This window comes from Tinamus guttatus, unplaced genomic scaffold (genome assembly GCF_059628265.1).
Source record: "Tinamus guttatus ecotype Peru unplaced genomic scaffold, ASM5962826v1 Tinamus_guttatus_pri_ptg000193l, whole genome shotgun sequence".
Taxonomy (NCBI): domain Eukaryota; kingdom Metazoa; phylum Chordata; class Aves; order Tinamiformes; family Tinamidae; genus Tinamus; species Tinamus guttatus.
This window is the reverse complement of record NW_028288727.1, coordinates 1904087-1928535: the sequence shown is the minus strand read 5'-3', so window position 1 is coordinate 1928535 and position 24449 is coordinate 1904087. Positions and strand designations below refer to the sequence as shown.

The window sequence follows — 24449 nt, the reverse complement described above, 5'->3', positions numbered from 1 at the left end:
ATTGATTCTTTCACTTGTTAACACTATTAAGATATTAAGCATAATGTAAAACATTTCTGTGAGTATAATTTAAAGAAGACTTTGGGATATGTTTATTTTTTTTCCTTTTCCTTTTTTTTTTTTTTTTTAAGAAATGCTTTGAATGATGTAGGTAATGTGCTCAAAGACTGTTTAAGGAATGTTTGGGTTACCTTTAGATAATTTCATATTGTGTATTTTCTATTTATATTACTTAAAGGGAGTTCCTCAAAATTTCTAACATGCATTATTTATTAAGAAGACAGTCCTGATAATAATAATAATAATAATCTATAACATTATTATTACCATCAGTTTTCAAAATGCTTTATTAAAGAGATAGAGTTTAAAAAGATCAATTGAAAATTTTACTTAGTTACAGTAGTTTAATATTAGTCACATGATTTAAACATTTACTGTAGTTTGGACAGAAATCGGAGGGCTTGTAACATCAATTGGGTTATTTACTATGAGCAAGGAATATAGTTTTATATTTTCAATCACAACCATCTTTCTAAAGTGCACTTGTAGAGAACACTCTGGTGTTATGTGCGTATATTTTCTGAGAAAAATCACATTCTAAAATCAAATCTTTTTTTCTTCCTCTGAGAAGAGAGTCCCAGGTAGTATGCACAGGACATCATGAATGTAGAATCTGGTTTGGACACTTGCCAGCATTTGCTACCTACCTTTGAAATGAATCCAAAACCAGAATGATCCATCAGTATGCAAGGAATATCCACATAACTGGAAATAAATATGGTATCATTATAGAAAGTTTCACTTAAAATCTCTGGGAAAAAAAAAAAAAGAGTGAGTTCTGAATGCCCGTCCACTAGAAATGTGCTGCGAATGTGTGGATTTTATCCTCTATGTAGTTTCTCAGTTTCAGACAAAATAACAGGAAAACTTAAGGGGTGGGGAAAATATACTATTTATAGCTTGCTTCATAGCTATTTAATATATTGCTGTGGTTGCCTTGCTCAAATTAATGAATTTAATTAATGAATTTAATTTAAATTAATTAAGAATCCAGGATCTGGATCCTTATATCAGATGCTACATGGCTTTGTACTGATGTAATTAAAATGAAAAATAAGATCCAGAATCTGGTAGGATCACATATCTTACTGTCACAAAAAAAAAGAAAAAAAAAGTCCTTCAACCTACACTGACATTAAGGGGTCATTGTAAATGCTTTCAGATGGTTTTAGAAAGAAACGTTCTTTTAAGACATTTGGTAAATTGGCCATCATTACTAGATAGCTTGGATTGAATAACAATAATAATTTATTATACTGCATTCAATTTACTATTAAGAATTAGTAAAATTAGGTCAAATAGTAGATATTTTTATAGCCCTAGAATGTGCTTCTGCAAATATGTCTTAAAAATGCAATATATTCATGTTGTACAAAGAGCAAATGTGATATTATTTTTAGTTTGATGTATGATTTCATTTTGGAAGTTTCTAACAAGAAGCAGAATCATCATGAAATGCTGTATAAACATACATTTTGTTTTCCAGCAGTATGTGGCCTATCAATACTATGTGCCTTGGTAGATTTGTAATGGTTACCTTTGTTTAAGAACAAAAACTGAACAGTTAGAGTGTCTTTTACTGACTATGATATTTTTCCACTAGAGAAAAGAAAAAAATGGTTCCAAGATACGGCATATAAAAATAGAGCATCAGATGGGAGCTAACAAGATTAGACATGTTAAAGGTTTTCACATTCCACTGAATTTTTTTTTCTGTCATAATCTGAGCAGCAGTAGAAACAGAAATATGCCCAGTGATTTATTATGTGTCCAAGTTAAAACATTTTCCAATTTGCAGAAAAATGAAGATGGTTGGACTCAATGATCTTGAAGGTCTTTTCCAACCATAATGATTCTATAATCTGGTTCAGACACCTGAGCTAGTGCCCATCTTCACTGCGTAGCACCCACTGCCATTACCCTGCAGTTCTTGTGGCAGCAGGATAGAAGAGTGTGAGCATCCCAAAGGACAGGACATTGCTAATGCCTTAGCTCATATTAACCAATATAGTTTTGAGGATGAGGGTTTTTTTTGTTTATTTTTTTTTCTTCTTTTTTGTTTTTCCCAGAGAGGAAAACTGCTGCCTGCTGTTACTAATTTTATATGGAATATTGCCAGTTAGGGGGCCTAACCTTGTCAGAATGATCTAGCCACTTGTAAGATTATATTTTTGTCCTGATGATGGATGAGTCGTTAGAGTACCCTTGAATCTGCCTTAAAATACTGGTGGTTAAAAACTGAAGGATACTTGCATTTGCTGATCTTACTGTTAACCTGTAATTCATAAGCTGCATTACTGATCTTTCAGACTGATTCACTATGCAACTGGGGTTTTTATTTGTTTGTTTGTTTTTTCTCTTTCTGTTTCTGTCCCTGTCTTGTCACGCGTAAGCAAGTTTTCTTTATCACTTAGTTATGCAAAAAAAATCAAAAATTACATAAGGTTTGCCAAATTATCACAAAATCTGATCCACTATAATATCTATATTCCAGGAATATGCTGACAGTTGATAACATTAAATGTCATTGAGGTGTTCACATTACTCAAAACTTATATCCTGTAATCTGTGCTCTTTCACATTATTGATGGGGCTAGAAAGGGTAAAGCAGCTTTGACATGTCCACCTTACATACTCAGCATGTTAAAAGTGCCAGACTCATTTGTCAGTGCCCTGCATCTGGAAAACATCTTTGCCGGAAGAATGTTCTGCAGAATTAAGTAGTGTGGGAGGTGAGACTATATTTCTATAGGATTTAAAAGGGGAACCAAGGATTTTTATGAGAGGGCGAAAAAGGGCAAAAGCAATAGACCTGTGCAATTGTGGTGATGTAATGCTTTTAAAAAACAGAGCAGAGCAACAGCAGCTTTAACTCCCTAGGGAGGGGGGGAAAAGAGTTTCTAATGATATTTTTTAATACTCAAATTTAAAGCCTATCCTCTTCACTAAACACTTGATTTCTGAAAATCTGCTATACTGGAGAAGTAGAACTCTCTATACTCTGGCTATATCTGAGTATAATTCCACTATAGACTGCTCTATTCTGCACCAGGAAGGTTTCTGCATTTAATATTCTGAATGTGTTTTAGTTTTCAAGAATTTAAATTTTTAAAATCTTGAGATAGCATAATAAAAGAGTGGTCTAGTTCATTATTTTCTAATAGAATTGTCTTAGGAGCCTGAAAGAATTAGATGCTGATCATAAAAACGTTTGAGAAATCAGCTATTATGAATGTAAATAACATAGCTTAATGAATCCTTGTCAAAGAGGATACAATATGAACAATGGAGTAGATTGCAATAAAAAGTATGGTAAGTGAGATCACTATGAATATTTGACAGCAAGCTCTGGCAGACAGATAACAAACGTGCAGATTTATATGCATATAAAGAAGAAGAAGAAAAAAAAAAAGCAAGATTTGTTCCATTTATAGCTCTCTTATGAAATATAATCTAACAGCCCATACTCTACTTTAAGGCTTTCTTTGTAAGTGAAGTGGATCAATTAGGAATATGTAAATATTGAAACGGTCGTTTATTTTTTTGAGTAAAATATTGTTCATACCATAAGGGTGCATTTTTACTTATGGTGCACACCTCTAAAATAAGAAGGGCAAAGCACTCAGTACAGTATAACAGAGTAGCTAAGTATCACTTTGTCAAAGTTACTGATCAGTACACTGAGGCATTTAATTAAAACACAGAGTAGGGTTGATGGGTTTTCCTTTTCTGCCTTATGTGTTAAGCATGGTCTATATACTCTCCCTGAACAAATCTTCCTCTTTTTTCTCTTCCTTTTGATTTCTTCATATAAGATTTTTGTAGAGTGTACGTTATGAGAAAAACAAAAGTTTTTGTCTCAGAAATCTATAGAAACTCAATAAAAAGCCTGAAATTTTTAGCCACGGGAGAGAGGAGCCCAGAACTTCTAGCCCATGTTCTGGAATCGTTTGTATGCTTTATCCATTGACTGTTAAATGAATAGACTATTTTGAGAACAAGGGCCAGAATTCATTTCTTCTTTCCCAGTGAAGCAATTTAACTACTAAAGTAGAGTCATGCTCCTGCTTGTTCACTTTTCCTGAAGCCTGAATACTTGTTATTTTGTTGTAAAGCTTTGACAGGAAACGGAGAAAGCATCCGTTCTTCCCTTCCATTCTAGTAGCTAATAGCTTGTTATTAAGAGTTCTTTATGGCAAGAGAAGGATCTTGGTTTCAATCCATTTAGAAAAGGAAATGGAACCCATGCTTGCCATTTCTCAGGTGACTGATTAAACCACTAGAATATTCTAAAAATGTTATACAGCACTGGGCAGATTCGCAAGGAAAATTGCAGTTGCACCTGGTCTCCGCATAACTGAAGTTTAGGATTAGTGAGAAGAATTTCTTGGCTTTCAATTACGCTTAAGTTTGGTATGATCTAGGAAATAAGTTTTTCGAACTAAGGATATGGACATGGCCAGGAGCACAGCTTTTGCCACCTTGAGAACCTCACAGTTACAAGGTGACCCTTGTGACTATAAGCATCTTCAAGGTCAGACACAAATTGAGAGCAGATTTGGGGGAAAGTTGCTTAGCTGCAATTTTGAACTTAAGTGCCTCATTTCCAATTGTATCTTGGTTTTAATGTCCCAAGGTACAACACTGCAAAGTGCAAAGGTCCATGAGCTGACACTCCCTGAAATAAATGTGAAGTCTATGTGACCTGCGGCCACAGCAAGTCTGGAAGCTATACAGCTTAGTTCCCACAGTGCTTCCTCCAAGATAACTAGCTTTGCTGAAAGAATATAACACATGAAGGCAGTTGTCTGAGGTCACTTATATTAAACCAAATCATGGTGAAATTCAGTTGCCTGGACATAATAGTTATTTAGCACCATTATACACTATTTGAGATAGTCCACATATTCTCTAGATGAGTCCTGACGTTCAGAAGTTTCCTTGCGCTATTTTTCTACACCATGTTAATATCACAAAGGCCAGAAATCCACTGTACATTTGTGTTTAGGTAAAAAAAATAATAATAATAACATTCTCCAGGTCCCTTGGCTTGATGTTTTTCTGCCTTTGCAGATGTCAGGTTCACATCTGTACTGGTCTCTACACTCATTGCAAAAACATGCCTGTATACTGAGGGGAATCCTAGAAATACTTTCTTGCAGGTCTGATCTTGAAAGGTGTTTAATATTCTCAACTTTCATTTAAGACAATCAGAGATGCAGGTGTACTTAGCAATACTGAATCTTAGGTGAATACTTTCCAGTTTACATGATTAGGTGCAGAATTGTTCATCATGCTTCTCATTGCAAGCAGATGACTGATATCACTGATGTATGTAAAGAAATATTGCCTCACTTATGAAAAGTTCATCTCTAGGACAACATGAAAATAAATCAGCAATAGCCATCAGGGTGTCTCTTCTTTGACTGCTGTATGACTAAAAGTTTAAAATTCAAATTTCCTAAAACCAGGACTGACTATTAAATGAATCATAATGGATGATATATATTCTTACAAATAAAAACAATTGGTGCTTTATTAAGAACAAAAAGAATATTTTCAGTGCTGCTTTTATCTCCTTTCTAATCTGATCACAAATGAGTAGTGCTCTTCAGAAACAACTATTTGCTGGATTTGATAGGTGAGAGCAGCTTTCTTTGAGAGCAACATCTCCACATAGCTATGCAATGCTCAGTGTATCTCTGCCAAATATATGCATATATATTCTCTGGTCAGTATATTACATGCAGACAAAAGGGATTTTGTTGCACTCTATCGTGATCTTTCTTTATGACTTTCTCCATATCCCAAGACAGACTAATTGTATCTGGTTTCAAAGTGCTTTGAACAATATTGTAAAAAAAAAATGCTATGGAAAGCCTAGACTTTATTAAAATTAGACAGCTATTTAACCCCCTACAGTCTCTGAACCTATTAAATCTCAGAAATGAAATTAGTTGTACGGCTGAATTTCTGTTATCACTCCTTTCAGGTAAATTTTATTATCTAGGCAAATAGCTTTCAGAAATTAGCTTGGACTCTGACCTGAATTAAGAAATAGGCTGATTTGTTTTATTACCAAATTCTCTTATCATTTGTATAACACCAATAATAATTTCCATTTCTGAAAACCAAGCCACACAGATTATGATCTCAATGGGTGCCGTAATGGTGTATCCATGTGAAGACTTCCTCCAACATGCAAAACCAGCCCCTCACAGAGCAGCTGTGGCTTGTGCATGGTTGAAAGGGTATCACGTGAACGCATGAGTAGATGCTGATGTGGCACCACCAAAATGATGTGCTCTTTGGTGTCTCCTCTAGTTCGTGGATATCCCACATCTTCCATCATCAGCTGCTAGGCCACATCTAAACAAGAGCCAAAGTTAGCCCCAGGCATAATAGCTCTGAGGACCAGCCAATGGGAATTTAGTCCCTTTCACCAGGACTGATTTTTGTTTTTTTCAGAGAAGCAAGTCCCCCAAAGCCAGCTTTGCTACCCCCTTGATGAAGTCCTAAGGCTGCTATTGAGGCTTGCAAAAGGCAGCAAAATGGTTTCCAGGCTTTCAGACCTGTTGCCTGGCAGACCACACCATCTGCCTGAGAGTGAAGAAAGACTTCTTTGCTGTGCTTGCTCCTGTCTTTCTTCCTGAGACCTGTTTCCAAGTTTCTGCAACATTACCCAGGATGAATTTCCCTTTCTCTGTGGAAGCAACTTGAGCCTGGATCATGTACAGTTAAGCTCCAGTTCCCCTTAACTGCTCAGCACATTTCTTGGACAAATCAGCAATCACTTTGAAAAATATGAATATTAATTTTACAGGATTTATACTGTTCTTGCTGATTTAAGTGCTAGTATGTTCAGAGAATTTAATGGAGACAATGCTGGGCTTAAGGCAAGCAATCATATAGTCCCATAAACAGACCCAGAACAACACTGAGACTACAATAAAAATCTGTAGTTTGCCAAGCCTGAGGGAAAGACAAGGAGATGGTTTCCAGTAATTTTTCAATTTCCCTCCATTCATTCTTTGATTCCCATTTGCATTAGAAAACATTTTTTTTTTTCCTTTTCGGAAAATGTTAAAAGAGGAAACTTATCTCCCCCTATCCCCGTCTCCTGATACACTGAGCACAAAGGTTATGATGTAAAGACCCACAGACAATTCTTGTGGAGAGTTGGCTGGTTTTGAAAATTGCTCCCAGGTGTTTTGTGTCTCTTTCTTGCTCTAAGATTATACGATTAGCATTTTAATGTCCCACAAGCTTTTGCTGATTCCCTGGGAGGATAGGAAAATGAAGCCATGAAGCTAAGCTGTTTGGTATTTATCATGCACACTCTGATTGTATTTCAGAGCTCTGGGATTTAAACAGGACATCAGTCTTTCACAGCCCATTTGGATATCTGGGTCTTCACATCATGCTCCTGGATGAGTATCAAGAGCGCCTGTTTGTGGGAGGAAGAGACCTCTTGTACTCCCTCAGCTTGGATCGAATCAGCGACAACTACCGCGAGGTGGAGTAAAAAAATACATGCATTATTTACTTTATGGCACAATGTGTAGCACAGAATACATGGTTGGAGAGGAGCTGATGGGTCTATTTGTAGACATTGAAGTCCAAAGATTAACATAAAAGTCATGTTTATCTTTAAGAAAAAATACACTACTTACTGTGGTGCTCCCCCCCCCCCCCCCCCCCAGTTATAGCCTGTAAGAGGCACTTTAGGTGAAGAAGTCTGGAGGATTAATAATATCCATTCCTCAATATTTTTTCAACATGCTTACTAAAATTTAGAGCATCTCACAGCATTTGTGCTTATCTGATCTCCTATATATAATCAAGGAATAATTTCTCCCAGTTTTCTGTGTAGCATTTATTTCATATAATCAGAAAACGGGAGGGTTTTTTTTTTTTTTTTTTCAAAAAAAACCCCTTTGAGTTCATAAGCTATAAGAGGTATTCAATGGTAGCAAATAAAGAACAACATCTAGCTTTTATTACTCTTTGGAAGCTGCATTTTGCATCACTGTCTCAAAGCTGATTCTATTAAGTAGTCACCGAAAGTGTCATTTGAAGTCTACTCAGTGGTCTGTGGGATGGCTTAAGTCATAATCCTACTGGAGAGCCTGGCACATTGTAGAAACCACAGCTGATTGACATACTGGCAATTGAAGTGAACTGAGTATGAAAAGGGGAGATCCCTGGCTTCCCTACTGATTTATGTCCTTGCTAGCTAATTCTGGAAGAATTCAGCAGCAAAGGAAGCTGTTAGAACTACAGCTCCTGCCTCAACCATCCTGATTATGGATAAAGGATGCTTTGAAATATTTTTTTGAAATATATTTGAAATATTTCAAGGTTTTCTTTTTTTAAAAAGTTTCCTCATATATTTTTCATTTTTATTTCAATGAAAGAATAAACAAATAAATAAAGTCCCTCCACAGAAATGTGACTTTCGAGTTCCACAGTGCACTGACCATCTTTCTTGTAAGTGAATATCACTATCCCTATGCCAACAGCGTCATAAACTTTACCATAAGCAAGCTTCCCTATTTTCAAGTGCTTGTTCCACTACTGTGAATGGATATAACACTTTTTTTTTTCTTCTTATGGACAGCTTGGGAAAGTCTATCCTACATAGGAGAAAATGGATATAAATAGTCACAGAGGTTATTGGAGAATTTATCTACATAAAGGGAATATTGATAACACTTTTTAATTCTTCAGAGAGCAATTGAACCTACTGAGCTTTGTTCCTTTACAGTGAGATATGAGTTAACGGTTTTTCCATTTGATAAGAATTGTCCTCTAATAATTTACGGATGTGTAAGGATACAAAAATATTTAGGAAGCAGCTGTTTCTATAAAATGACTTCTTTTCCCTCTTCTTCCTTATTTGGCAATAAATTAGTATGTGGAACATGACAACAATAGAGGATTTTATGCTTTTGCCCAACTGTCATGATCCCTTCTGGACACACTCTTGAAGTTCATTGCCCTCCTTGTTGTTTTTACATGGAAGATCGGACATTTACTCTGAAACTATACTCTCTGCCTTGAGACCTGTGTGTATAGTATGATGAATTAGTGGAAGCACTTCTTGCTTGACTGTTTGCTTGCAAAGGATGAGAAACTAGAATAAATAGGGCTTGACCTAACACGTTTTGAAACATGACCTCACGGGATTAGCTCCTTAGCTCCTCTGAATACAAATATCAAGGTCCCTTTCTTGTTTCTTCAGGACTGATTTCACTCAGCAGCAGCTTGATGGGCCCACAATGTTATCAACAAAAGTGGGGAGTAATATATTTCTGTTATATCAAAGCTTAATTACTGAGATACAGAGTGAAGTTTCTGGAATCAAGAGACTCATTATTACCCATTTTCTTCATTAGGTTGCCTTTGTATGCTGATTAGCCTTTGACCTTTCCTTTCAAATGGAAGTCTTTATCTTATTTAATCTAAGGCAGCAGCTATAATATAGTGAAAGTAGGAGTGGAGGCTAGTTTCTGTTTTTTATTCTCTCTCCAGTAAACAGGATGAATCACTACATGCAAAAGAGATGTTTCACAGAGTTGATAGCTTTGGGGCAGATTTCATAGAACTTTTTGCTTTTCCAGTCTAGAAAATTGTTGGAGCTTTAATTCATTTTCATTCCTTTTTTTGTTTGTTTTTTTTTTGTTTGTTTGTTTTGTTTTGTTTTTTTTTTTTGTTTTTCCCAATTTATAATATAAGTATGCTGTCTCAAAAGAAATAAAATTAAACTCAATCAGAGATATATCCCTTCTGGTATGAAATCTCAGTCACTCTCCATATATTCAGTACTAATTTGCATAGTAAGAATCCCTCAAAGAAAAACAAGTTGAGTGGACGTAAAATATCTTTTGCTTTGAGTCCTATTGACAGTCAAAGTAATCAAAAAAAAACCCTCCCAAATCATCTTGTCTTGCACATGAGATGTGCATTCTAAAAAGAACAACATTTAATGGACCATATTTTTTCCTAAGGTCCTGTTCTCTTCCAATTTCAAAAATCCAGCAACAATCTGAAGGATAGATTATACATTTTCTGTGTGTACAGAAATGCAAAACATTTTTATGTTTAGCAATATACAGCATATATTATTGTAAACACCTTTCACATAATGCAAATATGTGAAATTGCAAAGATCTCTCAGGAAATAAAGTTACTTTTGTCATTCTTTTGTTGGTTGGGGATTCCAGAGAGCTGCGTTTATCCCACAGATGTTCCATAAACTTTCTATGGCATCTTAAGCAAACATACAAAATCTTACTTCTCCATTGACAAAGTGAATAGCAATTATAATTCCTTTGTCTATTTTTTTCTTTTCTGTCTTTCTCTCTTTTTTTTTTTTTTTTGGTATCCTTTGTACCTCTCTCCACCTACCACAAGCACGGAAGTTTTGTTGTACCGTAAATATTTGAAACACTGTTGTTCTTGTGCTTTGGCTCCAGTATGAAGAGAGCCCTAACACTACCACTGGCAGGAATGATGGAGAGTATGAAATGTGGATATCAATATTTACACAAAATCATAGCCATACAAATACTTACAGTCTTCTGTAAGTCAGAGCTTTGGAGGTAACCTCCATGTGACCTTTGCTATCCCTAGGGATCTTATTCCCTTTGATACCACATTTGAAATCAAACTTTGCACATATTTGGGACTTGATCCAAAGTCTTTAAGGCTTGTAACGATCTAACACACTAATAGAAAACCTTCTTTGATGTCTGGTGCCAAATTTACTTTAAAAAGTATTGCAGTTCATTGTAATTGGTGCCAGAGCAGATCTTTCTCGACAGCAAACTTGAACTACTGCCACTACTGCCAGTAGTTCACCATCCCTGATATAACAGCTCATAGAGAAGGACAACCTTTGATTCTATTTTTCCATTCTTGTAGAAGTGAAAATAGTCTGCACTTCCTACTTGTCTGAGAGCTCCTTACAGATATTCATCCTTCCTAGCTTATTGTTCAAAGTGCTAGCAAAGAGCTAACTATGAAAAGACTTCATCTCTGTGTCAGTAGGCTTGTGCAAGGAGATTTCAGTGTTTCATCTGTCTCTGGTCTAATGCGAGTTAGCTCCAGATTAGGACCTTTCTGTTGTGATACAGCGTAGAGTAGTGATAACATACACTCCTTCTCATACCTCTAGTGAAGATAGATACATCTTCACTTCTGCGATAACTTAACAAAAGTTAACAAAAACAGTGCTGGCTTGCAGGTCCTTTGAATATTATTTAAGAATGCATCTATATTCAAATTTTAATGAGAAGTACATAATTTAGCATAATTTTAGTTTGATTAACTATTGAAATATCTCTCATTAGCCAAGTTTTGTCTCCATCTCTTGATAAATGCATATAATATCTTCCAGTCATAACCAGATGCTTTTGCAGAAGTTGTGCTTCATCCAAACATAAGTTATACAGAACAGTAGAATTAAATTTAATTGCCCTGACATATACTCACATCTAGACAGGCTCACAAAGTGGTCCATTCTGGCCTGAAGTTATGACGCTTATATCATTTCCTGATAATAGTTTTCAGTAGACATGCTATCTCACTTTTTTGAGGTTAGTGACTTCACAGTGAAGATGTTTGGAGATACTAGTTAGGATCCCAATGACAATTAAACTGTTTACTTCACCTGAATTTGCTGAGTACCTCTCAACTACCTTATAATTCCATGTATTAAGAGTATATTCAAAAGTAGCTTTTATTTTTCTATCTTTTCAGTTCAGTTCAGCAAGTTATATCATGAAGGTCTTCAAGATAAAAACATTGTGATGCAGGATGCAAAACCTTAACTAAATATGCAATTTATAATTTTGTTTCACAGTAACTCGCACTAGTGACAGGCTTTGAAAAATTATGTCAAATCAAAAGGTCAAGCATGCAGTCACACAGCTGGGATACTAAACCAGTCTACATGCACAGGAGCAATTTCCCAAGAATGGTTATTGACAGCTTGCCAAAAGACTGTAGTCCTGACCAAAAAAAAAAAAAAAAAGGAGTTAAAGCTGACAGTTTTCATAACTGTGAAAGTACAAGCATCAGGAAAAATAACATGTCTCAGGTTAAAGACTACTGTTATAGCTGATTGGTTTCTGGATTCTATGCGGTGCAGTTCTTCCCATTAAATATTGCAATAATTGCACAAAAATAATTAAAAATTCTTAACAGTGAGGTTGACAGAGCACTGGAACAGGTTTCCAAGAGAGGTTGTGGAGTCTCCTTCTCTGGAGATCTTCAATACCCGTTTGGACGCAGTCCTGTGCCACGTGCTCTAGGTGACCCTGCGTATGCAGGGGGGTTGGACTAGATGATCTCTAGAGGTCCCTTCCAACCTTAAGCATTCTATGATTCTACAAAACATGGTAAGCGCATATTGATAAAATTCTACCTATGTCCATTTATCAATTTCTTTGAAATCATGGCTGTTCTCCATTACATAAACCCATCTAAAAATGGAGGATTTTTTTCTTTTTTTTCTTTTTTCTTTTTTTTTTTTTTTGTTTTGCTATGCACATAGAATGTTTGATATCATGTTTAGAACCAGAACACATTTAAAAATGAATCTTCAAGTTTGGTATAAAAGCAAAATCTGATGTGCAGGATCTATTTTGGTCTCTAGTCTGAAAGAATCTTAAAGATGTTTCAGCCTCTTTTAGCGTCTATGCTAGGACTCAGGAGTTTAATAAGAGTTATGAGTCTTTAAAAATCAGTTCTGTATAGAGCTTATTCAGGAAGTTCATGTCACTAAAATCATAATTTAAACCCATCTACTCCAAGCAACAAGCATGAGCTTGTCTTAGAGGTAGGTAGTTCAAGCATCTAAGAGAGATGCTCTTTTCCACAGCTGGTGGAAAAGGTACAGAGAAACGTCTGTGTCTCTTATTTTATTAGGAACCTTTCCATAAAATAAGTCATGAGAAGCATCCTAATAGGAAACAGATATGTAACTGAGCCACTTTAGGTCTGGGGTTTCACCTCAAGAAGAATTTATGCAGCATTCAGTTTGGAGAGCAGATATCTAGCAACTAGATATAATACTGGATACAGTGACAGAGGGAATCTTGCATTGTATATTAGCCTCTTGATGAGGTTAACTCACCCAGGAAGCAAAGACTTCTGTCTTCTTTGCAAGATGTTTGTGCACACATCCCCTCTCCTCATTAGCGTATATGAAGGACCAAATTATTGTAGCTTACAAGCAGCTGCTTTTCAGCCTTCAGAAGAAGAAAATGGGGAAAGTGGGCCCCCTTTTTGTTTTTTCTTTCCTAATTCAGTTTACGCATTTAATCCATATCTCTGAAATGAGCATGAGTATATAAAATCTCCTGAATAGCACTGAGACTAAATACCAAAATACAAAAATAACCAGTTACACACCTTCAGTATTAGGTTACAGAGTCGAGAGTTTTTATTTGTTCTCTCTGTGGTTTCCCAGTTCCTAATACTGCCTTGAATCACAGATACGGCAACTACTGGAGTGAGTAAAAGCTCAGTTCTAACCCAGTTGTTAGAGCACTCATTCGAGAACTGTAAGCAATGGGAACAAACATCTCGAGGCTCAGGAGATCCAAGAGCTCACATCTCCTAACTTGTAAATCAATGCTTTGGGGTTAAAAACAAGCTAATGCCTAGCTTTGCATCGAATGAACCAGAAACACTTTGAGTGGGAAGCTAGAGAAGTGTCCTCACAGGTCTCCAACAGAGTTCAGGTCTCCCAAGCATACTCAGAGGAAATATATAGCCTAAACAAGGGTGAGATATTTTCTCCCCGTGGCAGAGAATGGCCATAAACAAGTGACTATGAGACTTTGGAACCCAAAGCAAGTGTTCTTGATATCATATACTTTAGAGCACTTAGATCCTATCTGAAAGCAGATGGTTCAACTTGGTCACTGAGACCAATGCACTTACGGGTGCTGAAGTTGACAGTCACACACAGCACATCTGTTGCTTTTAATCATTATCTGATAGGCCTCTTGGATTTATGATTTATCCCCATGACTTAGTTTTTCTCAGATTAAGATTATTTTAAATTCCATAAAACTAAGATAATTAAAATTACCTTCCTCCCTCTTTCTCCTTCTCTCCGCCCCCCCATCCAATGTTTTCCAGACAGAAATAATTTCTGACAGGAGTATTGACAAAATTTCTTAATGATGACAACCATTCTTTGATCCTGTCTCTTAATTTCCAAGTTCTTCTGCTTAAGCTGGACCTGATATCACCAAGTGATGCTTGTGTTTTCACTTTTAAAAGTTCTAAGAATTCACCATACCAGTCCATTTAGTCATGGTTTAACATTGCTCTTATCAAAACAAATCATGCATCTGGAATGACATATAAATTTTACGCAGTAGGTAACTGAAAATTAACTGAAAAAAAAAAATCCTGCTTGTGCAATTTGGCTTCATTTATAGTAATTGACTGTGAAAAGCTTATCCTACTTCCAGGAGGTTAATCACTGACCCTCATTAACTTTGCTGTAAACTATCTTCTTCCTTAAGTGTCACTTAAAGCAGGAAATCACTGCTTCGAAATTAATATTTTATGGGAAATTGCTGAAAGTCACTTTAAATTTATCAGGGCTATCAATGCTGAGTTTCCACAAAACATTTATTCAGTCCTTCAGAATTCCATTGGCTAGTATTGAGTTTGCCGAGTTACCCAAAAGAAAGTAGCTACATTTCAGGAACAATATTTGTTACGTTATTTAACTTTTATAAATATATAAGAATAAAACCTGAAAATAGTAAATCTGAATAAAATCTGAATAATACCTGAGAATTGCTCCATCATAAAAAAGAAATATTAAACTGTATTGTTACACTGTAACAACAATGTATTTTTGTTTATATTATATGTATTTATATATAATATATATAAATAAAATGTTATATATATATATATTTATATATTTTTTGTTTAATGTATTGCATATACATTAAATAAATATTTCACGTGAATAGTAATGGAAAAGCTGGATTAACCTTGAACAACGCCTGGTCCCAGCTGTATGATTTTCTATGCATTTTTTTTCAGATCCATTGGCCTAGTACACCTCTGCAGGCAGAAGAATGTATAATTAAAGGAAGAGATGCTGTAAGTATCATTAATTACGAATCAAATATGGTTTAATGATACCAATAATTGATCTCAAACAAGGGTTCAGTCATCCCTAATCTTCAGAGAGATCAAAGCACAGACACAACTCTAAGCGTTGCAGCTTAAACATGTAACTACTATGAATACACTAAATGATTATCTTGATTGCTTTTCAAAACAGCTTATAAGTGGGCAATGAACATTTTTGAATAATTGAACTTTCTCTTATCTATCTTATTAATTTCCCTCTTCCATATCTGTCCCCATTTTTTTCCATAAACGTAGGATATCCTCTTTGCTCAATCTTTTTATACATTCTTCTCTTTAAAATGTAAATTCTCTAGAACGCCTCCTTTCTAAGATTATCTTAAAGGTTTATTGCATTTTTATGGACCTTTTTTGGATCTTCAGATTTACAGGTGGGTTTGATAGAAAATTATTTCCTTTTTTTCTGCATTATTCAAACTCAAACTATGACAAAAACAATTATTAAATAAGTCCAAAACTTTAACGCCTGAGCTTTATCTTATACTACCCCCTAGCATAGATTGTTATCACAGTTAAATCTCCACTACTTTTCCATAGCAACAACATGAAGGGATGTATTTTCTGATACTTTGCCTGTGGTAGTATTGGAGGGAGGTCACTGTGAAAACAAATCCTTAACATCTTACAGAAATAGACACTGAGACTCATAAGATTGCCCCAAATCATTATATTTTATAACCCAATCTGGTGTAGTAACTTGTCAAATTTGTGCTGTGATGAAAGTGAAGATTTCAAGAACTTATGGTTTTCACATTCATTCAGCCCTATGGAAGTCTTGTGTCTCCAAAGAAAAGCAATGGATCCTTACATAATCGCATGACTTCAGAAAATGAGTCCATAAGAAAAATATCTTAAAATGTGAAAGCTATGAATATTTCAATGCCAAATAATAGGAATTATTCTGATCCTCACATGAAATCTAATTATGTGTGGGACCCGGCAAATGGATAATGCTAATTAATTCCAGGAAACCTTAATAATTTTCATTAGTGTACTTAGTGAAATAAATTGCTCAACCTGGAAGGAATCTAAATTAGAATCAAAACCATTTGTATTACATTTTTATCTCTTTTTTTTTTTCCTCCATAAACATATATTGTTTAAGGGTTATGTCCTAAAATTGGTATCATTTCTAAGTTTGAGATGCTGTTTTTCATAATTATAAATTATCAGAAAAAAAAACTTATCAGTATTATTTAAAACTTTTTGATGTTTCCATACTGTTTCCACTTTCATTTTGCTTGACAAGATATCTGTTACTCAGCTCATAAAAGAATTAAGCAGAACTTTAAAAGGTGTAATAAGTACTCCAGTGTTCAGGTATTTTGCCTTTTCTTTGCTTCTCACTGTGTATAACACAACAAACCATTTTTACAAGCTCTTTGGAGGTTATCAGCTCATCATGTAGCAGTAAAAGGTTAAGCACTGTAGTCATAAAAACAGTTTCAGAAAGCTTATAACAAACTAAATAGGACAATTAGAAATGCCTAATCTTAACAAGATGTGCATCACCTTATACTTGGGCCCTACTTTTCAGATCAGGATCAAGCCAATAATGAAACCCCTCTGCTCTCATCCCATGTGCCAAAACCAACACCTGTTATTCTGTTCTGTGAGAGCTTTTAATTTGTGCAATTATTTTATCAGCATTGGAAATCACTCAGAAATAGAAATCAAATGATGCCTAGTTCCTTCACACTGAGAAGTTTCAGGTGAACAAAATTCTACAAATCTGTTCATATTTCTACTGGACCTGCAGAACAATTAATTATTCAATATAGTAGGAGGATAGTTTATTTTAACAATCCCCTGATGCATTTTAATGACCTCTTTCCTTGCTATATGTATGGGATATAACGCCTGGGGCAAGCAACAATTCCTCCTTGTCTGATCTTTTGCAGAATAACACCCTCTTCCACTTTCCTCTGATTTTGATAAAGTATAGCCAAAGATCTGTGAAACCCACAGGAAAGAGAAATGTGTCTGCCTTTGAGTGATGACTGTCTTTAGAACCCAAGGTCTGAGTTGCAGAAATGCTGAGCAATGGAAATGAAAGAAAATTTTGCTCCAAGCATAGAAATTACTGTATAAAGCTAATACTGTGGAGTGCTGAGTCTCAGGAGTCCCCAAATCAATAGATACTTTTATCTCATTCGTTCTGCTTCTAGCTAGCACAAGTAGGATAATGACACCACATCTCAAAGGAATGTTTGAAAAAAATTTAATTGTAATATTTATGAAGCTGCAAATACACTAATGAGTCCCAGAGTACAGCCCAGGGGAAATGAATAATTTCTTCAAAGGAAGGTTTGAATAGTGAAAGTAGATAAAACATGTGGCTATACAATAAAAGTAGATATATATTGATTAGCTGTTCATTACATTACACATGAAATTAATGGCGCAGAGGTCTTGTGAAAAGATATGTAAGTGTTATTTCTCTTAAGAGAAACTTTGTTTAACTTGAGAGGGAACTCATTTGTTGAATGTTAATATCTTGTGCTCTGAGTCTAATGTCCAGTGCATTTAATAAGATTTAGTTGAGCAAATTTTCATTTTCTTAGAATAACTAATAGATTGAAGAAGCACAAAACTGTATTTTATCATTTAATTTCTCCTAAATAGTTAAGTCTTTAAAATTAGTAGTAATAAGTCAGAACTCATGTTCTCATGTTCAGTAGCAATAGGTTAGGACAATATTCATGTGTGATGAACATGTGAACAATTTATGTTCACTCATGAATTCCATTCTAGCCAGAAGAAAGAGAAACAAGATTTTATACATAACAGAATAGAAATTCTCAAAAAGCATAATATCATCTGAAGACACTCCATATATTTTATTTTTTTAAAAAAACAAACTGTTTTAAAATGTTAAGATTTGCCTATATTTTTTATGCAAACAAGGATGAATGTGCAAATTACATCCGTGTCCTTCACCGATACAACAGAACACATCTTCTGGCTTGTGGAACAGGAGCTTTTGATCCACTCTGTGCTTTTATTAGAGCTGGGCATTCATCCGAGGTAAGAAATCTGTTTTACATATATGACTTTTGCTCTGTATTTTAGAAAGTCCTCCCTCGCTAAAAATAAATGTTTAAATTCAAATGCTCAGAGCTCTTAAGCAAAACATTTTTACTGATGAAATCTAATGATGGTCCAAAATTCGGTCTCCCTAGTAACGGAAGACACAGTCTAGATAATTATTCAAAGAATTAGAAGCCCTTTTCATCCTAGAGTTTTATTACTAGATGAACTGGCATAACATTTCTTAAAGCAAAATTATTCTTTTTAGGTAATAATACAGTAAAAACCCAAACGTTGAATGTGTTTAAAGATGGAACACTTTTTGATCCTTTTTTTTGTTAAATTCACTTTCTTAGTTTTGTTCACATTCAGCAAGTCTATACTGCTTCCTTAACAACACTAACAGGTGTGTGAAGTAGTACCATAGCAAAAGTCATTAAATCACACATATAATATGTATTGTCAATGTATTTTTATGCAAAAACCAAGCTTTCTGAATTTTTCAGAAATGTGGATCCTTGCAGTCTGAGGTTGGGGTTTAAGAACTTGACTAAAAAGTGCACCAATGTCTTTCTTACTTTAAATTGGTATATAAGCTTCCTCAAGCGCTGGACTTGCTCCTGAATATATAAAACCTCTGTGCTGCTACATGGAGTCCAAAATGTTGAACAGTTGGTCCTGCTTAAATCAGCCTTCATCCTGCTCTCATTACCACTCTAAAAATACTCACAGAATTTATGAAAGCATTTTGAAGCTCCCTACATGCCTTCTTGACAGTCTGAATTTCTTCAGTTGTTATTAGATTGTACATGTGGTTGCATTAACTTGCATTATAAAGTCTGGACCTTAGAAGTCCAGATGTAAATATCCAGTCAGAAGTTCAAGGTGAAAATTGGCCACTGAGGGTAGGCTTCTATCATATACTTAGCAATGCCAGGGAGATAATTTATTTTATTACAATACAGAAACAATGGAGCTTCTTTGGCCCTTCAGTCTCTTTTCATTAGATTTGTTCATGCTCCAAAGTCTGAGAAGAAATGAAAGCGGACTTATGTGTTTTATAGTCCTCAGAGACAGTTCTGTGAAGTCAATGAACTTTGCCCTGTCATACTGAATGAGAATAAAAAAGTGAGACAGTGAAAGATGTAGGACTCCAGTAGACAAAAGAAGTGCCACTGTAGGAGGTGCCACTGTTTTATCTGGGCTGCCCTGAAGCTGGAGGAGGGCTTGAAAAGGCTACTAGAGTGGACCACTATCTAGGAATCTGGAGAAACCCAGTCGTGTCATTTGCATAAGGGGACAACACATGAAGACCCAGGGTAAGAAAGAAGGTCTTTTCCTGGCAATTTCAGGAGCAAATGATGGATTATAGACTTGCTTACTTGGGTAATGTATGATGAATTCTCATGGTAAAGCCCTCCTTGAGGGCATGTCATGGAGGTGGTACTGGAGCACCACCGAAAGGGAATTCTCGTATATCCTAAGGCAAGAAAAGAGGGGATTTCAAACTGATTACAATTATATGAATACACATTAGAAGTGGGTTTAATGTTGTATGTTATTTGTATAATAGATGTAATGTATTTTATAAATGTATTATGTAATACATACAGCAAAAAACATAAAGACCTGCTGTTCTGATGGATGGTCAAGGTGATAGATGAATATGAGAAAAAGCAGAGCTTCAGAATAAATGAAGTTGCAACTGTTTTTCTTTCCATTTTCCAAAATTTCAGAACGTGTGCCAAAAGTTTAAAGCTATGTAATAAACAGTCAATTGATCTGTGTAAATGTAATGAAAACAGGAAAAAAAGAGAAAAGCATTGTATTTAAAGTTTTCCGCAGCTGAACTGCAAAATAAACTGCAAAATCTCTCCTATTTGCTAAAAAAAAAAAAAAACCCTTGAAGCTTAGTTTCTACTTATGTTGTACAAGGTTAAGGTCTATGTTATTTTCTTGTGCAAAAGAAACAGCGCAAATATACATTGCTGCATTTTTGCAAAAGCTTTGTCCTTACTTTTAAATGTGGTTTTAGTTAAGCATGAGACTCTGAAGAAGACATCATTTTTTTTTTCTTGGTTATCTCATAACAGTTTTTTCTCTCTTTTTTTTTTTTTCCATTTCTCACAGATTTCCAGTTTACTTTCTCCTAGCCTGACTGGTTTTATCCCATGTGTTAATTTTTAAGTGCTATGATCAATATTTAGTTGACACTTTTGTATGTAGCGAGTTAAAGCAAAAATTCAGATCCAAACTCCAAACTCATACCTATAGTATTACTTACTGGGCTGTGTTCATTGGGAGAAATAGGAAAATTGGAGCTGTTTTAAAATAAGCACTTCACTAATTAGATAAATATGAGTGGAATATATAAAGTTTTGTAAAGGGTATTTGTATAAGTCAATGAAGGCATTTACTTTAGTAAACTGATTTGAAGAAGTCTTTCTGAGGAAAAAGACATTCCTTTTTTCCTGGTCATGTGGTTCTAATTTGCCTTGTCATGCTCTAAGGTCCATTCCATGCTGTGCACCTTCCTCAACTATCAGAAGTACCTCAGAAATTAAGACCCCAGAGCTGCTACTTGAATTTATTTGAATTGCAAGAAGACACTGTCTGCTAAAATGGAGGAAGGAAATATGTCATCAGCAATTATTTTAAAAGAAGGCAACTTTGCTTGTCTTCATTGCTCTTGCCATGAACCTCCTGTCAGACTTCCTGCTACAGTTTAAAGGAAGCCATGTCTGTATATTTAGGAATGCTATTCAAGAAAGTATAAGCAATGAGCTGATAAAAATAGAAAACAAGCAAACAAAAACTAAGAAGCAAGATTTGTATATAAGACTGAGTATGGCCAGTGATCTTCCTCTTATGTATCACTGTCCTTCCTTCCCTTCTTTCTGTTTTTACTCTCCCTTGTTAAACTGAACTGCTAGAATTTTATGTACACTAAAGTCATGGGAAAGTTACCACTTTGCTGTCTGAGTAGACCAACAGAAAATATATTTGCAACAGTAAGAGTAGATATACCAGTTGCCAGTCTGTGAAAAACTGGCCATCGGGGTTAAAAAGAGACAGGTGCCATGGGTATGGAAGGTTAAAAACAACATATGGTATGTGATAGAGTGGGCAAATTGCAGTCTTGTTTCCTATGACTGATAAGGACATCGTGTAACTGCAGGAACCGAGTATACAGATCAGATCACCAAACTGCAGTTCAGACTCCCACAATTGCTTTCTCCTTAGAACAGTCTCCTGACCAATGACTGCTCATTATTTTCCACTAGTTTCCTCCAGCTCAACTCTTGCCTCTTGCTCCATTTCTGACTTTCCCAGAAAAGGGAAAATAACAAACGATTGACAGCTGCTCCCCAAACTCATAAGGTTTGGGGAAATAGCCTCATCAGGGAATATAGAGATTCTTACACAGTGCAGCTGGCTCACAGTCAGACTCAGCTGGAGCAAAGAGATAACATCATACTCCTTGCATTTTTCTGAATTCATTTTTATTACTAAGGACAGTTGTACAAAAACAGGTTTTCTTTTCCTTAAAAACTTCTGCTTTCTTCTCAGATCATGTCACAGTTCCTCACAGCTAGCTTGATAGTGTTCCACAGCTCCTAAGATGTTGCTAATAAACAGAAAATTTGGTTAATGGAATTTTAATATGAGGTGGAGACAGTCCTAAGGAGAGGAAGTATCTACATAAATATCTGAAGCAAAATAAAATAGCAGCACAAATGGATAAATAGGAGATAAACACAGAAAATGTCAGTAAAAAAACTTTAAAAATATATGATGAGGTTATCCTGTTGTTTATAAACAAGACCAAAACATGTTTCTTAAAAAAAATAGTGAGCCCCAGACTTTTTCATAGAAGGGCAAATGCTTGTTTATAACATGTAGTTACCGTGTGAAAATAACTATTTTTTTGAGATTGTTGATATTTTTACTAAATATATTGAACTTCAGCATAAGTAAAATCTAATTTTGATTTTAAAACTAAGTAGCTTCTGGGGAATCTCTTTAAATAGCAGAAGATGTATTTGAAGTTTATACACCTATTTGAAACAATAACAGTTTCCAGACATGTTGAGGTAGGAGGAGAAGGGAGAGCTGTTATAGAGGACTTCTGGGTATCCAGATATATGGCAAGTGAAGAATATAAAGCTGGATTCACTCTTCCATATGGATCTATGTATCAATATCATCAATAAAAGGAAAATACTTGCTTTCCTTAAGCATATGTTTCATCAGTGTTTCTTGAGCCAAGAGAAGATGTAACCACCTATGTAAAATTGTAGGGTTCTTAGGTTATAACAAGAATGTTAAAAAAAAAAAAGATATAAGAGTTTAAGAACTTGATAGAATAACAGGACTCTATTATTTACAACCAATGATTGAACAGGTCCAATTTGGTGTGAGAAAATATCCATTTGACATTTCTGTTCTTGGTGGGTCTCCAGTCCTCTGTTGTGGGAAAATATGTTTCACTACTGGCTTATAAAAAAGCCCTAAAAGCCATTAGGTAAGAAAACAGAACATTACAGTCCTTCATTTTAACTATGATAATACCCCAGAGCCATGTTCATATCCATACTTCATGGCATGCTGTATCCTGATTATTTCAATAAAAAGGCAATATTTTAGTGAAAAAAAGCATTCTGCCACCTGGATAAAGCCTGTCTTACATTCTTACATAACTACAAATCCATCCTTTCCCATCAAAAACAGGTATGAGCAGTGTCTTGCAGAACATTGATCTCTGTCACCTGCCACTGAAGTCAAAAGGAGATTTCAATTTGAAAAAAAAAAGGATAGAATTTGGTTGCTTAATTGGCCTCCCTGGAACTTAGGGAAAATTAGAAACTTTAAGCTTATCAAAACATAAAATAAAAATGTACAACCCCCAAATCTTCACTCTCTATTATATAGGAATCGAAATATACGTTAAAATCCTTAACAATAAAATTGTACCATGATACATAACTCATGTTTAAATCTTTCTTTCTTTAAAACACTTCATGGTTTATAAAAATATCTGATACTATTCCTTTGGATTTAATATATATGTAGTTATATTTGAATATAGTGGTCATAATAAGCAATATTTGTCAGATTTATTGGATTCTGCCTCAAGCTTGGGCTGTACCACCAGAGTCAAACCAAATACTTTTTTTTCTAAAACTAATTACATTTTTTTGATACACTTTATACCCATCTCCAGGATTAATTATAAGCAGACAAATGTAGAAATATTATTGTAATATTGGTTTAAATGATATAGCTTTAAAATTCCAGTCTGCTTCTATATAGCTGTTGTTGGGTATTACCTTTCTAAAAGCATAAAATTATAGTCACTGAAAAATATGCAGATTTTTTATCTTTTTTTAAATCTCTTTCTAATTACTATGGCTCTGATGAATGTTGCTTTCCCACATATAAACATTTCAACTAATTACTCAGTGTCTTACTGCCATTTAGAAATAAGTTGCAAATTGGTAAAGTAGGAGTGCTGATTTTGCAGAGAAAACAAAAAAGTTGCTGTTTGCAAAAGAGTATGCTAAAAAATCTTGTCCAAGAAAATGCAAGCAAATTAATTGCGCTACTGTAAATGCCTTAATTATCACAGACTTTATGAAATGCTTCCAAATGTCAAAAAGGCCATGCAGATCAGAAAAGGTTGGGTGCCTCCAGTGTGTATTTATCTATAATGCAGAAAGGAAAGATTGTTTACTGCATTAAAATCAATGTTCTCTTTAGGAAGAAATCAAAATTCTCCTACTCAAATCTTGTATGAATTCCACGAGCTAAATCCTACCTAAGGGATCTCTCAGAAAAATCTGAGATAAGTTTTCAAAGCAAATAAAGAAGATGAAGGAAGTGGGGAAAAATAATAAAAAATAAAAATAAAAAAACTGCATCCAATCTTATCAAATGCAGTTGTATCTGCCAACAGCAGTTGTCACTCCTATTACTAATGAAGTCACCAGAAAAGAAAAAAGAAAATAAAGGGTCTTCATTCAGTCTTTTCCTTTTGCATTTGCACAAATTTCTCGGTTTTATTATTATAAGAGTAACGAAATAAGTCATTTCTGTATCGGTCTATGTCCTTTTACCACTAATTGCTAACAGTCAGCATTTCTACACTGTCCTATATAACTCAAAAT

At 34.9% G+C, this 24449-nt stretch overlaps 1 protein-coding gene across 1 annotated transcript in view; it reads left to right on the top strand.

The window, feature by feature from the left end:
- Positions 1-24449, top strand: part of SEMA3E (semaphorin 3E) — a 127777-nt gene that overhangs the window by 58197 nt on the left and 45131 nt on the right. The window contains exons 2-5 of the mRNA XM_088523518.1: positions 7416-7576; positions 15142-15201; positions 18160-18290; positions 23790-23841. Coding sequence (XP_088379644.1) covers positions 7416-7576; positions 15142-15201; positions 18160-18290; positions 23790-23841 — 404 coding nt within the window. The remainder of the gene's footprint in view (positions 1-7415; positions 7577-15141; positions 15202-18159; positions 18291-23789; positions 23842-24449) is intronic.